The following is a 15,967-nucleotide window of genomic DNA, read 5'->3' on the forward strand; positions in this document are numbered from 1 at the left end:
AGGGAAAGGAGATTGTTAGCCGCTTTGAGACTCCTTTGGGTAGTGATAAAGCGGGATATCAAGTCCAAACTCCTCCTCCTCCTCCTCCTCCTCCTCTTCTTCTTCTTCTTCTTCTTCTTCTTCTTCTTCTTCTTCTTCTTCTTCTTCTTCTCTGTGAAACTTGGAGCTGGTGTCCTTGGGCAGGGGCCAGGATCCCAGACCTAAGCAGAACCGATTGATGATGCCCCTTCCTGGGACCCTTCTAGGTGTTTTTTTCTGAACTGGCACTCCAAGCAGGTGGTTGGATCTAGCCACCTTTCTCATTTTTCACAATGCCCCCAGCCTATTGCCCATTCTGGAGCAATGTGGGGAATTAAAGGTTGTTGGGGGGGAGGGTAGACCCCCCCAGCAGTTCTGCACTGCAACCAGGTGAGCCAGAGCCCACTGGCAGAGAAGGAGCACAATTTGCCCAGGGCCCCCTCACACCTGGAGCTGGCCCTGATGAAGTTCACAGGGTGCCCTTGGGCCAGGATCGATCTTTCTTTCTTTCTTTCTTTCTTTCTTTCTTTCTTTCTTTCTTTCTTTCTTTCTTTCTCTCTCTCTCTCTCTCTCTCTCTCTCTCTTTTCCCCCCTCATTCTCCTGAACCTACTCCACAGATTGTTTTGAAGATAAGGTGGGGGGGGGGGAGAGAACCATGTATACTTCCTAGAGCAGCTGCATTTTCAGAATGAAAATGTAATAAACAATGAAAAATATTTTTAGATTACAATCATACCTCATGTTACGTCCGCTTCATGTTATGTTCTTTCAGGTTACGTCCTGTGGCGACCCAGAAGTACTGGAAAGGGTTACTCCCGGGTTTTGCCACTCGCGCATGCGCAGAAGCACAAAATGACATTCCACGCATGCGCAGAAGCGGCAAATTGCAACCCGCGTGTGTACAGACGCACCGCTGCGGGTTGCACTCTTCATGTTGCGAATGGGCCTCCTGAATGGATCCCGTTCGCAACCAGAGGTACCACTAGATATATTTTCTCTGTTTTTGTGACGAAACTGTGCAAAGTGTCGCATGCACAGTTAATAAGTGTCATGTCGAGCTGTTTAAAAATCACACAATACTTGGCGAGTTGTTCTCAGAGATCTCCCTGGCAAAAACGCTTGTGCCAGACAGCAAGATCGGCAGGAGATTTTGAAATGAAAGTGAGATGTTATTGAAAGGAAATGTAAACCTGGAGGGAGAATGATAGCAGAAAGATGGATGGGATCCAAAGAAAGATAACTCTTCTTTTGCAATCCCTTTGAGAAGAACCTGGCCAGAGTGCTTTGTGTTCCATGTGACTTAGACACACCTGGCTTTTAGCTGTTGATTGTTGCTGGTAGAGGTTCCTGTGGTTCATTGCATCAATGCAATCTCTTGCTTAAACATTCCCCCCTATTAGTTGTTCCAGCAGGAGGGTGCTATTGCTATTTGGCTGATGTGAGGAAAGGAAGGAAGCATGTTCAAAGTTTAATGTGTTAGCCGTGTCTGCCAAACCTACTGATAGCTGAGCCATGTTTTTCTTCTTTCTGAATTATAAAATTGGAGGTGTTCAACCATTCTTCCAGGTCAAATGATTTGCTTTTAAAATGTGTTCACAGTAATAATTTCCCCGTCCTCAGAGGAGCACCCCTGCTGTGTCTCTGCTTGATTTGGGCATTCATTCATTGAGTGGGGACTTGCAGCTGAATAGAGGAGAGGCAGCTCATAAATGAGACTATGGAATTCACTACCACAAGATGGCCACCTCATGAGAAGAGAAGACTCCCTGGAAAAGACCCTGATGCTGGGAAAGATGGAGGGCACAAGGAGAAGGGGACAACAGAGAACGAGATGGTTGGACAGTGTTCTTGAAGCTACCAGCATGAGTCTGACCAAATTGCGGGAGGTAGTGGAAGATTGGAGTGCCTGGCGTGCTCTGGTCCATGGGGTCACGAAGAGTCGGACACGACTAAACGCCTAAACAACACCACAAGATGGCTTAAAAATGGGGTTGGACAAAGTCACAGAAGGTGAGGCTGTCAGTGGCTGGCTACTAGACGTGCAGCATTCCTCCTGAGTACCACTTGCTGCGGAACAGCAGCAGGAGTTGGGCAATTGCTCTTGTTCCCCATTTGTGGGATTTCCACATCATCTGACCTGCCACTGCGGAAAACAGGATGCTGGCAAGGTGGGCCTTCCTTCTGATCCAGCAGGGCTTTTCTTACATTCTTACACTCTGGAAACCAACCTCCAAAAGGTGTCGTCAGCTGATACTCAATTATGGTGTGCCCAATACTTTTGAGCCCTTTCTCTGCCTTCGGGAGCAAATGTTTTGTTCCACTTGCTGTGGTGGTTTGTTAAAACAAAGTCACACACCCGCTCCCCGCAAACCTGCAGTTTGATGACGTTGCACAATGTGCTGGTTTTATCAGATGTTATTAGAAAAGGAGGAGTGTGTAGTTCTAAAATTCTGAGGTGAGCAGCAGACCTGACTCTCTTTTACAATAACCACATGTTGCATTTAGAAAGTCTGGGGAGCATGATTTGGTTAGAATTGGGGGAAGCAAATGGTGGGATCTGTGGCGTTCATAAAGCAACATTTCCCCTATAATTTGTTACTGTTAGCATTTAGTTCCAACCTGAAATTAGTGTTCTTTACTGACTAGAATATTGGCTTAAATGCCAGGCAACGTTTTTCTTAATAAAACAGCAGCGAAAGATGTAGACCCTTACTAAACGCTTATGAATGAGTGGATTGTGTGTGTGTTTGGAAAACCCCTAACCACCTTGCTTAACAAATCAGGATAAGGAGATGACACACCCTATTCATGTGCATTTGGAGCAAAGTGCTTTTGTTTCTTTTCCCAGCTGCCAATCAAAGAGCAGCTCCTCACGCCTGAGTATGTGCTTAAGTTCCTTAACCTCCACCACAGACATGCTGCTTGACCTCAGCGATCTCCTTCAGGTATTGTACTGCATCTGCTTTTCTCCAAATGTTCTGCTCAAACATTAATCCTTGCAAGTGAAGAGCTACTAACGTGGGTGCTTATTCAGGAAGCCTTAATTATCTCTTTTTTTGGTTTAGCAGTGCTGGACAGGAAAATCACAGGGGTTGGAAATCGGGGATAATTGTTCTATGCAATTAGAGATCAAGTGTTTGGTGCCTCTCGCTCCCTTCAACAAATAACAAATCAACAGTTAGTATCATTGTGATGCTAATGAACTTGCTGCTGAGGCAGTGGCCCAAGGTCAGATTTTATATACCTGCCTCCCCCCAACCTGGTGCCCTCCAGATGTTTTGGATTACAACTCCCATCATCCCTAGCTAGCAAGACCAGTGGTCAGGGATAATGGGAATTGTAGTCCAAAAACAGCTGGAGACCCAAGTTTAGGAAGCACTGCTTTAGAGCAGCGTTTCTCAACCACGGGCTGTATACCCCCCTGCAGGCCCCATAGACTATTCCAAAGGGGCCACAGGTGAAAATCACGTAAATGGAGGGTTCACGGCATGAGACTAGGGAGCCACAGAGGGAAGTGAGAAGTGAAGAAAACAAAATTGACTGAGAAAAGAAATCAGAAAAGAAAAAAGAAAACAGAGAAGTGGAAGAGAATAGAAAACAAGAGTGGAGTCAACCGAGAAGTGACCATGCTTCCCAGTGGATTTGTAAAAATTATAAATAAGACATGTTCTATTTACAAGCAAGACATTTAAATAGCTACCTTTAGCCACAGGAAGGAAACAAGGTCGGAAGGGGACCATGGTCGGAAAAAGGTTGAGAACCATTGCTCTAGACTGGTGAGGACTTTGCCAGCCCTACCTGGGACCATCTACATGCAGAGTAGGTTTTCTACCACCGAGATGCAACCTTCCTTCTACTCCAGGACATTTAGGTGGCGCAAGATTGGGGTAGCAGGGCATGTCATTTTATGGGATGAAGCTTAATTTTTGCAAATTTCATCAGTGATGAGACTTAAAAATCGTTTTTGGGTGTGAGGAATGCAAACCCGCTGTTATTTTTGTGACTGGGCAGCATTTAGCTTGTTAAGTCTACCGATGAAGCGCATAAACTGCTTTCGGAAAACAAACCAGTTTTTGTTTTAATCCTTCTGAAAATGTCAGGTGATGCTAAATAAATATAAATGTAAATCAATAATATAACTGCAAGTACATGACACACATTTTCTAATGATTTCTATGCAGTTTTACAACTTTTCAGCACCCTTCGTCTTTGGAATTTGAAAGTTGGGAAATTCAGCATGCCCTATTGGGGTAGGCTTTTATGTACCATTCAAGCTAGCTTTTACTTGGTATGAAATTATAGAAAATGTGAAATAGAGGGCCATGGATCAAAAGGGGGGAGAAAATATTTTAGCAGGGTTGGCTTGAAAAGAGAATGATTGATACACATGGGGTTGTATATTTTCTGAATAATTAGGTTGATGGTTGAATGAGTTTTAGCCTCTGGTAGTTGGTGTTGCATGATAACTATTTGGACTAAAAGTGCACACGGAGTTGTCTGTAGAAGTGCATTAAGGATTGGCATTCTCAACGGTTATATATATATGTGTTGCATCTGTTTGATATGACCATCCCATATCAAAATATTCTATACACAACTCAGCTGGTAGAGGTTATTTTTGGCCTCTCCAGCTGTCTCTAGTAACTGGCATCCTCTCATCGACTGCGTGGAGCTTCAAAGAACCTTTGGGAATTGCAGTAATTTAACAAATTTTTATTCTTAAAGGGGCCAATGCTAAAAATAGACTCCATATAGCAGTATGTCAGAGGTGGTAGAGAGACATTGGGGTTTCATGGCTGCCAATGCTGATTTTTATTATCTGATAGATAGTTATAGAAGGAAACATTTAGCTCTTCTGGATTGTTGAATCTCTTTGACAGGTGGATTTATTTATATTCCCACTATTTCCCACCCTTTTCAGGTTCACTTTTGACATCAGCCTAAAGCATGGTGTCTGGAAAATACTTTCATCTAGCGAGTTTTCCGTCTTGCGAGGCATTCGTCTTGCGGGGCACCACTGTACATGCCTATTTTTGTCCTCTCTCTTGCCTACTCTTTCCCCTCCTACTCTTTTTCCTTTTCTTTAAAAAATCTGTCAAAATGAGCAACAACAGAAGAAAAAGTGGTGATCGTGGAATCATAGGATTTTAAAGTCAGAAGGGACCCTGAGGGTCATCTAGTCTAACCCGCTCCAATGCAGGAATCTGAGCTAAAGCATCCATGGCAGATGACCGTCCAAACACTGCTTTAAAAACCCCAAGGAAGGAGAGCCCACAACCTCTCAAGGGAGACCGTTCTCCTGTCAAATAGCTCTTGCTGTCAGAAAGTTCTTCCTAACATTAAAAGTTGCAACGTGATTTTGGAATTCAAAAGAAATTTGGGTTAGATTAATATAACATAGATTTGCTTGGTAAGTAAAATGTGTGTAAATGTGCGCGGAAATAATTAAAAGTGATTGCCAAGCACTTGCAGATATATTATTATTAATTATTATTATTTAGCATTCCTTGACATTTTCAGAAGGTAAAATTAAAACTCTTTGGTTTTCCGAAAGCGTTTTATGTGCTTCTTCATCAAAAGTGGACTTACCAAGATAACTGTTGTCCAGTTCCCCAAATAGTAGCAGATTAAAATTAATCACACCCAAAAACATATTTTTAAGACCCCTAAAATGACATGCCCTATTTCCACAGGGCAATTGAAGGTAGATCACTCTGTGGGTGGAGGGGGAAATCTTGCTGGATCAGGTCCTTAAGTGCCTTTGCCTTTCTCTGTCCATGGTGGTTATATGCTTAAATACAGACTAGGAGGAAGTGGGTGTGAGAGGCTCAGGCTAGTTACTAACCCACATTTTATGTAGCTTACTATAGCTAAGGGTAGTTGGGTTGAAATGTCAACTGCTAATTAGGATGATGCTGTTGACTGCTTTATGACTTTGCTGTTCGGTTTATGGCACTTGTAATAATTAGCTTGCACGTAACTCTTTAATGTCTTGTCTAAAGCTGATATTTGAAATGTTTCCTTAAATTCTTAGATTTAGGAATTAAATTTAAAGTCTGGATTTGCCAGACTTTCGAGAATTCTGTGGCCAGAGAAAAATCTATTCACGGTACGGCTCGCCGGGTAGATTTTGTTCACAAACTGGTGGTGACTATAGTCAGGAAGAACCTCCCTCTCTGCTCGCACCTGTGAGTTTCATGTCCGAATGGGATGACACTATCTTCAGATGAGGCACTTCTGGGGGCTCCCCATGCCCCAGAGGTTCTGTGGGGCTTCTCCAAAGGATTGATCCTTTAGTGTGGCAGGCCCTGCCCTGTGGAACTCCCTGCCAGTAGAAGTTCAGCAGGAACCATCCTTCTCTTCTTTCAGACGTCTTTTGAAAACTAGATTGCAAAGGTCTGTCTGAAAAATGCATGTTTTTCTCCTTTCAACCAATTAGTAATTCTTGGGTTGATGGGGGAAGGTCACCTTTAACTCTTAATAGAAAGCCCCCTGGAGCAACCCTATCCTAAACTGTGTGAAAATGTGTTGACTGCTGAAGGAATTTTTATGTTCCTGAGGTTCGTCTTATACTCACTAAGACCAGGGCTTTTAGTGTGGTGAGACCTGCCCTTTGGAATGCACCCAAAGTGAATATCAGGCAGGCGCATACAGTATTTGTATTTAGGCACATACTTAAAATGCCTCACCTGAGCATTGTTCCAGCTCTGTTGGTTTATTAAGGTGATCTACTGATTTGTGATGCATCTTGTTTTATAAATGAATTTTTCTGGTTGATGTTATGCTGCTGGCCATTTTGATATATTTTTCTTAATGTTGCCCAAATAGTGTGTTTTTTTTGCCCTTGCAGGCTAGGTCCACCCTTGTCTGTTCTCCATCGACTTTCTTTGATGGCTGTATTGCCGCTTGCCTTTCTCCTGATCTGGAGAAAAAAACTAGATGTTACATGGAGTTTTACAGGCTCAGGCTTGCAGAAATGATATACAGTGGTGCCTCGCAAGACGAAAATAATCCGGGTTTTTTCGTCTTGCGAAGCACCCCTATTAGCGGCTTAGCGGATTAGCGCTATTAGCGGCTTAGCAGCTATTAAAGGCTTAGCGGCTAAGCGGCTATTAGCGGCTTAGCGGCTTAGAAAAGGGGGGAAAAGCGAAAAAAATCGCAAGACTCGCAAGACTCGCAAGCCCATAGGGAAATTCGTCTTGCGAAGCGCCTCGAAAAACGGAAAACCCTTTCGTCTAGCGGGTTTTTCGTCTTGCGAGGCATTCGTCTTGCGGGGCACCACTGTAGTGAAACCCCCCCCCCCCACCATGGAAGTCAGGAATTGAAGGGCAAAAAAAAGTTGCTTTGTGCAGAAACTCCACTCTAAATTGAGAGCTGAGATTTTAAAATGATAGAACTGGAGGAATTATCCAGTATTGAAGCTTTGTACTCTGAAAGTAGAGTTTTTTAACAACTCTTTTTTCACTGGGATGATTTCTCCACAAAGGTAAACCCTAGTCATTGGAGACATTGTCTGGAGAACTGCTTGCCTTGGTATAGTATGAGGAAATAATGCATAGCATGGTTAAAGAAATAATTCAAAAGAGTGAACTGATAGTCTCAGTAGATGTTGAAATTCCTCCTTTGGAAACAATCTTGATCTCTCTTGGCTAGCTGTCACCAGATAATAATTATTTCTTCCCTGAAATTTTTCTTTTGTAATCTCCAGAGTGAAACGGTGGATCTTATTTTTACAGTAAGTTTTGAACAGCTGGTAACCTGATATGGAGTGCTTGAGTGCCTTAGCTATCTGCTCTGCCTGGAATTGCTTTTCTTGACCTTGTTGATGATGAAGCATTTGAATCTGGGTCCCCCTACTTACCTGTTGTCTTTAATAGACTAAGTGCTACTGTGATTGGCATCTCATCATTTGGGAATCAAATGAGCTTCGGATAAATGCAGCTTGATATTTGAAACTCTGGGTTGCGCAGAAAGCTGGGAAAGGCTCAACCGGAGCTTGCTACCTAAAATAATATTTGCAGTTTCTCAGGCTCTTTTTGAAGTGTTCTAATTGTTTTTTTAAGTAATCCACATGACAACCCTGGTAGGTCTGTGTTAGTCCAAACAGGGGTCCTATTTGTTATCCTCACCTGCACCTCAGTGACTAACCTGTTTTGCTCTGGTGAGGATGATGATGAGAAACTCAGTTGTCCTCTCCAGTTTGGAGTAGGAGAGTCAGTGGGGATTGTCCATTGTTCTGAGCTTTAGATCAGGCATAGGCAAACTCGGCCCTCCAGATGTTTTGGGACTACAATGCCCATCATCCCTGACCACTGGTCCTGTTGTTGGTAAACGCCCTGAGGTGCTCCTGCATCCCGCACTCCGAGCATCCTCTGGTATGCGCAGCTCTGGAAAAGGCATTTCCCTTCTTCTCCAGTGCGCTCAGCGACATATACCAGATGGCATATGCACACTAATCTTTTAGCATTACACAGCAGGAAGCGTGAGACATCGTAGAGCTCATCTACGTATTTATTTACCCACTATGTACAGACAAGGGACGCGGGTGGCGCTGTGGGTTAAACCACAGAGCCTAGGACTTGCCGTTCCGAAGGCCGGTGGTTCGAATCTCCGCGATGGGGTGAGCTCCTGTTCAGTCCCTGCTCCTGCTAACCTAGCAGTTCAAAAGCACGTCAAAGTGCAAGTAGATGAATAGGTACCACTCCAGCGGGAAGGTAAACGGTGTTTCCGTGCACTGCTCTGGTTCGCCAGAAGCGGCTTAGTCATGCTGGCCGCATGACCCTGAAGCTGTATGCTGGTTCCCTCGGCCAATAAAGCGAGATGAGCGCCGCAACCCCAGAGTCGGTCATGACTGGACCTAATGGTCAGGGGTCCCTTTAGCTTTTATGTACAGACAAAGAATTATGGCGTCCTCCCTCATCAGCTTCGAGAGAGAATAGGACGAAGTAAAAGCAAAAGTACAGTCCAACAGTACCCGCAATGGAAGAGAGAAAAGGCTGTCTTCCATTCCCATGGTCTTCCCAGACAGGCATGTGATTTACACCAATCACACCTGCAGCATCAGATGCATAAAATGCTAACACCTGTTAGCTAGGGATGATGGGAGTTGTAGTCCCAAAAGATCCTATGCCTGCTTTAGATGCACAGTGCAGCCATGGGAAAGGTCACCCCTGCAGTTGCATAGGAATATTCCCCACCTCCAGGAAGGGGGATTGCCCCTGCTCTTCCATGGAGGTGCAGCTGAGGTTGCAGAGAAGAGGAGGGCAGAATGATGGTGATCACAGATTTTGGCTTGGTTACCAAAGCCATTCAAAATTTGCGGATCCCCAATTCCAACATTGCAGATGGAGAGACGAGGCTTAAGAGCGAGGTGGCTTGCCAAAGTGAGATTGTGGCAAAGGCGGTGCCGGATGCTGCGGAAATCTGAGAATTGTAGGAAAGAGATGTATTTATCTTTGAAAAGGCAGTTTGCGGCAACCGAAAAGTGAAATGCACCTGTGCGATTTGATGGAATCCATGTAAGAAGCAAGAATTTTGAATGTGTGCAGATGATGACACTTCCCCCTCCCCCGCTAAAAAGATAAACGGAAAAAGACCCAGAGCAGAGGACGGATGCTTGTAAAATATTTACAGCAAAGCACCGTAAATTGACACAATGCAACAACGCAGCCCCATCATTGATTCACATTGAGTACCTTGTGGTTATCCCGTCTCTCATTGTTGGTATAATGCTTCAGATTCAAGCTTATAAATACTTTATAATTCCAAAATGAAGTGTGAGCATGTGTGTGTTCTCCAGCTGAAGCATCAGTAACACTTGCTTATCAAGGGACTCTAAACCAATTTCTTCCTGCTGACTTTTTGTACTGGCATTAAACATGTATGAGGTCTATGGAAAAACCCAGTGGAGCAATGGAATAGTGAGCAGTGCATGCAGGCTTCCTATCTCAATCGATGACAAAACCAAACTCTGGGAAATTGTACTTTGAGAGTTTAGATCAGAAATTCCCAGGGGTCTCTGATATCAAGTGTTTTGTTTTTCCTTTTTGCAATGCTAAGCTGTCTGCCTTGCTCTTGGGGTACAAGTGGAAGGAGTAGGGTAGATTAGGGACAGAGACAGTTTTTCTTCCGGAATTGGGTGGGGGGTAAAATAAAGGAATCATTGTCTGTGGTGTCTGTGTGTGGAGGGGGAATTGCTCAGTAGTAGGACACCCTAGAAATTCCCGGTAAAAAGGATCAGGTAGGAGGCGATAGGAAAGACCTCCCACTGCTGAAGACTGTTGAGGACCATTGCTAGTCAGAATTGTCAATGCTGGGCTAGTCTAAGGTCATTTTACTTTCTGCTGTTGTTTCTTTTTGGACAGAAATAATCAAAAGAGAGATCTGTACCACAATAATTACACAGTTAAACCGCAATCCACCATCTTACTTCAGGTGTGGGGAACCTTTGACCCTCCAGATGTTGAACTACAACTCTCAGCAGCCAATTGCCAAGGTTGATGGGAGTTGTAGTTCAGCAACTTCTGGAGGGCTAAAGGTTCTCCACACCTGCTCTATATTCTTCTGACTCCAGCTTTAGACAAAATGAGGTAAACTAATATGGGTAAAATCCAGTATTGTCTGAGCAGAAGTCTTCACCCCAACGCTCTGGAGCAGATGGTGGGGTGCGGGGTGCAGGAGGGCAGAGGACAGTGAATTGCAGTCATTTGAGTGGACATCATGACACTCAGGAGCAGACATACCAGTCTGAGTCAATTTACACCAAACCATAATAAAGTAATTGTAACCATGGCTTGGTATGCTATCTCAGTAAACAAGCACTGGCTTGCTGAGAACAAACTAGACTCTGAAGTCATGGATGGGATTTGAACACCATGGTTTACAGGAAGTATGATTTGGTACAAACTCAGCCAAGAGCATAAGGTCAAACAGATTCCTCACTGGCCTTGCAGACAACTTCGTTGTCCAGAAAGTGGGAGAAGCAACAAGAGGAACAGCCATTTTAGATCTGGTCCTAACCAATGTTGATGACCTGGTTAGTGGGGTAGAAGTGGAAGGATCATTAGGCGCGAGTGATCATGCTCTTCTGAAGTTTACTATACAGCGGAAAGGAGCAGCCAAGCATACTAGGACTCAATTTCTTGACTTTAAGAAAGCCGACTTCATAAAACTTAGGGAAGTGCTGGGTGAGATCCTATGGACAGTAATACTAAAAGGAAAGGGAGTTCATGATGGCTGGGAGTTTGTTAAGAGGGAGATAGTAAAAGCACAACTTCAGGCAATACCAATGAGACGGAAACATGGAAGGTGCCTAAAGAAGCCAGGGTGGCTATCTAAAGAACTTTTAACTGAGTTAAGATTAAAAAAGGATGTGTACAAAAAATGGAAAAGGGGGGAAACCACCAAAGAGGAATTCAAACAAATAGCCAGCAAGTGTGGACACAAAGTCAGAAAAGCTAAGGCACAGAATTAACTCAGGCTTGCTAGAGAGGTTAAAAGCAACAAAAAAGGCTTTTATGGGTATGTTCGTAGCAAAAGGAAGAAGAAAGAAACAGTGGGGTCACTCAGAGGAGAAGATGGTGAAGGGGACACAGAAAGGGCTGAACTCCTCAATGCCTTCTTTGCCTCAGTCTTCTCCAATAAAGAAAACAATGCCCGACCTGAAAAATTTGGAGCAAATGATTCAGCAGAGGAAACAGCCCAGAATAACAAAGGAGATAGTACAAGAATACTTGGCTAGTTTAGATGTATTCAAGTCTCCAGGGCCAGATGAACTGCATCCAAGAGTATTAAAAGAACTGGCAGATGTGATCTCAGAACCACTGGCAGTCATCTTTGAGAATTCCTGGAGAACAGGCGAAGTCCCGGCAGACTGGAGGAGGGCAAATGTTGTCCCTATTTTCAAAAAGGGGAAAAGAGAGGACCCAAATAGTTACTGCCCAGTCAGTCTGACATCAATACCAGGGAAGATTCTGGATCAGATCATTAAGCAAACAGTCTGTGAGCACCTAGAAAGGAATACTGTGATCACCAATAGAAGATTTCACCTAAACATTAGGAAGAACTTCCTGACAGTAAGAGCTGTTCGACAGTGAAATTTGCTGCCAAGGAGTGTGGTGGACCATATGTCAGGAGTGCTCTGATGGTGTTTCCTGCTTGGCAGGGGGTTGGACTCGATGGCCCTTGTGGTCTCTTCCAACTCTATGATTCTATGATTCTATGATTCTATGGTATGCTGTGTGACTTGACAAACCATAGTTATAGCTTTTACTCTGCCTCTGGGAAGCCCTTGCACTAATAGAAACTGGAGCAACTGAACAGGTAGAATACACAACTGTGGCTTACCCTAGTTTGGGAACCTCAGTCCATGATTTGTTCAAAACTATGGTTAGTGCAAACCATGTTTTGGTGTGACCACCAGCTGGACCAAGCACTTAAAAAAAAACTTGGCAGGATAGAGGAGGAAAATGAAAAATAAATTGTAATGCTGCCTTTATCTTAGAATCATAGAATTGTAGAGTATTCGTTGTTGTTTAATCATTTAGTCATGTCCCATTCTTTGTGACCCCATGGACCAGAGCATGCCAGGCACTCCTGTCTTCCACTGCCTCCCGCACTTTGGTCAGACTCATGTTCGTAGCTTCGAGAACACTGTCCAACCATCTCGTCCTCTGTCGTCCCCTTTCATGTCTTTCCCAACATCAGGGTCTTTTCCAGGGAGTCTTCTCTTCTCATGAGGTGTCCAAAGTATTGGAGCCTCAGCTTCATGATCTGTCCTTCTAGTGAGCACTCAGGGCTAATTTCCTTAAGAATGGATGTGTTTGATCTTCTTGCAGTCCATGGGACTCTCAAGAGTCTCCTCCAGCACCATAATTCAAAAGCATCAATTCTTTGGCAATCAGCCGTAGAGTATAGCGTCCAAAATTATATTGGGGTCACACTCAGTAATGGCAGAATGTTACAGGTGGATCTTGCCCCATAATTTTATTTCCATACTACAAAAGGCTTACTCTGTTTAATTTATGCCAGTCACACAGCAGTTAAAGGCACAAGGCATCATTCACTTTGTCTCTGTACCTGTATTTCTTGCTTCAAGCTGCTCCTGTTGGAAGAGAGTAAATATCTTCTCAGAGAAGATACAGGAAATGCCTCACATTCCTTCTTTCTGGATGCTTAGCAAGAGTGATTAAGCGACTAAGCTTCCTTAGCAACAGAAGAACTTACATATCTGCCAAATAAGCCTTAGATCATTGCCTCCATTAAAAAAAAGCTAAATAGAGTCAGGGCTCCTGCTGGGGGGTACAGAGGGTGTATGTGAAGATAAACTAGATATGCTTCCAAGTTCTACCAAATGAAGTTAATTTGCCTTCAGGTGACCTGGCAATTATGGGAACTACTTTCAGGTGTAGTTCATTTTTGAACTACTTCTGTGAACTTCATCCAGTTGAACTAGTTCAGTCCAAGTGCTGTTCAAGATGCAATTTGACGATAATTCCACACTTTTTCAAGGGTGTGGGAAGGGAGAAAGATGCAAAATGCATTGCAATGTGATATCTGAAGGGAAGCTTCTTGAATATTTTAGGGTCTTTTTTTTGGGGGGGGGGGAGAAACACTTCCAGATGCTGGTGCCCGTAAACAGTGGTAGCAATTTCAGTTTTGTGCCCTGACTAAGGCTACCAGATTTTTTTCAATAAATTCGGGGACACTTTTCAATTTTGTATGGGGACTGATTTGTAATTCCGGGGACTGTCCCCGGGAAACGGGGACGTCTGGTAACCTTAGCCCTGACCCCGCTTACTTGTTTTCCCTCCCTCCTTGCAATACATTTGGCATTGATTACAAGTTTCTCTTGCTCTGCTGGATTTAATTTGTAGAAGCACAGTGAATCCCCCCCCCTCGCTTTCCACTTAAAAATGGTAAGGGGCAGAGGACTAGTAGGCAGAAGTGTCTATTGATTATTCTGTACATGAGGAAGTATAAGAAGGCTTAGAGCTGCAGGTCATCCTATTAAGAGGGTGGCACTGTAACTTGGAGAAAGCACTTCACTTCTCTTAGCAGTTTCCCAAAAAAACTATAAAGCCATTTTCTTGATAGGACATCTATAGAACCTATTGCATAGTAAAAAACACATACTAAGTATAAATAACTATGAAATGAGAATGATTACTGTCAGTGAAATTTGGGGCTCCCCCGCCCCCCCCGCGCAAGCATAGGTAGCTATCCACAGATTATAAAAGAAAGCTTGAAGGAGCTTTGAGATCAGCTTGTTACACCCTGATCAGCATCTGGGTTTACTGAGTGCCACTTACGCACTAACCTCTGCTGTACATTTTCTGACACCCCTTTCTGTTTTCCCATTGACTTGGTTGAAGCCTTTTTCTTCCTCCAATACCCCAAATGTGGTATCTTTCAGAACAGCAATTTGAAATCATCTGTATCTATGTATTACAATGGATGTTCAGAAAGTGAAAAATATTGACATTTGCACACGGATTCCACCCTGGACTCCATATACGGTTCATATACGGGGACACACACACACACACACACACACACACACACACACACACACGTGTGTGTCCGTATATGAACTACAAAGGTTGTGATTCAAGCTTAAAAAATCTGAGAATTACCAAAGTGCTTAGCGACTGGGATTGCTCAGTTGGTAGAGCATGAGACTCTTATCTAATAGCCTTTGGTTTGAGCCCCACGGTGGGCAGGGGGTTGGGCTAGGTGGTCCTTGTGCCCCTCTAACTCCCCCATTCCATGAAATTGGTAGCCTATCAAAGGCCACACATGGCATGCGGTGAAGCTTCCAGTTCTTTTTATTAGGTTGTATCTAATCGTAGTTTTGGCCTAGTAGAAAGTGCTTACGATGGTGCAAGCCACAGAACCCACTTGTTGAGAATGCTCAGCCTCTCCACTGTATCTCTCTCTGTGCTGTATCCCATGTTGTTCTTTGTGCCTGTTCTCTCTGTGCCACATCCCACGCTGGCTGGCCTTTCTGGCAGGCACAAGAGTCTACAGTGGGTAGAGGGAATTGGTGAAAATTGTGTGCCCTAACTCACATGAGTGGAAATGTTTCTAGTAGTGCAAAGTCACCACAGCATTATGACTCAATGTGGATATTTTTTGCCGATGACCAGGGCCGGATTTAGGTTTGATGAGGCCCTAAGCTACTGAAGTTAATGGGGCCCTTGATATGTCCAGCTGTCCTTTGTCAACAACAAATTGTCACTGTTTTTTGTGTTGAATATGTGCTGTATGGTAATTTAGTCACCTAATAGGTATCTAAAGCCATTTGCCACTGTGCTGTATGTAGGTTTTATTTTATTTGTTTTTTTATCTTATATTTTGGAAATGTACATCCAGGTTGTTTTTCCTTTAATTTTTTCTTGGGGGCCCCCAAGAGAGTGGGGCCCTAAGCTATAGCTTGTTTAGCTTATACGTAAATCTGGCAGTGCTGATGAGACTGGTAAATAATAGTCAGCACCAGAAGTTTATACTTTTATATGTTTAAAACATATGAACACTTGTTTAAAACATATTCAGGACACAGTTTTATTTCTGTACAAGGACATTGTAACTTTTGCTGCTTAATAATCAAAGTACCCTTTCCCCCCTTCCTTACACAGGTGAATGTCTACGTCCTGGGAAAAACTTTTCTTCTGTTGGCCAGAGAGCTCTGCATAAATGCTCCAGCTATAGGTATTTTTTAATAAGAGTTGACTTTCGGTATGTGGGTATACTTGTGCCATGATTTCATGGCAGCTTCTCAAGCTAAAAAAAAAAAAAAAATTACATAATGCAATTTAACCTGTATGTAGAAGGCATTTTAATACTAAAACCAAGGAGTCCAGAGATGAAAGCTGCCAATTAAAAGCACAGAGGTAACTTTAGAACAGAAAAATCTTAAGTAGTTTATTATCAGCAGTGTGAGCAAGATAA

General features: G+C 43.5%; 1 protein-coding gene and 1 long non-coding RNA gene across 2 annotated transcripts in view; one reads left to right on the plus strand and one right to left on the minus strand.

The window, feature by feature from the left end:
- LOC307209050 overlaps positions 1-15,967 on the minus strand; it is a 282,806-nt gene that overhangs the window by 64,447 nt on the left and 202,392 nt on the right. The gene's annotated exons all lie outside the window — the stretch shown is intronic.
- BRF1 (BRF1 general transcription factor IIIB subunit) overlaps positions 1-15,967 on the plus strand; it is a 222,047-nt gene that overhangs the window by 62,859 nt on the left and 143,221 nt on the right. The window contains exons 4-5 of the mRNA XM_079994663.1: positions 2,933-2,964; positions 15,655-15,727. Coding sequence (XP_079850789.1) covers positions 2,933-2,964; positions 15,655-15,727 — 105 coding nt within the window. The remainder of the gene's footprint in view (positions 1-2,932; positions 2,965-15,654; positions 15,728-15,967) is intronic.

Source organism: Podarcis cretensis, assembly GCF_951804945.1.
Source record: "Podarcis cretensis genome assembly, chromosome: 1".
Classification (NCBI taxonomy): Eukaryota; Metazoa; Chordata; class Lepidosauria; order Squamata; family Lacertidae; genus Podarcis; species Podarcis cretensis.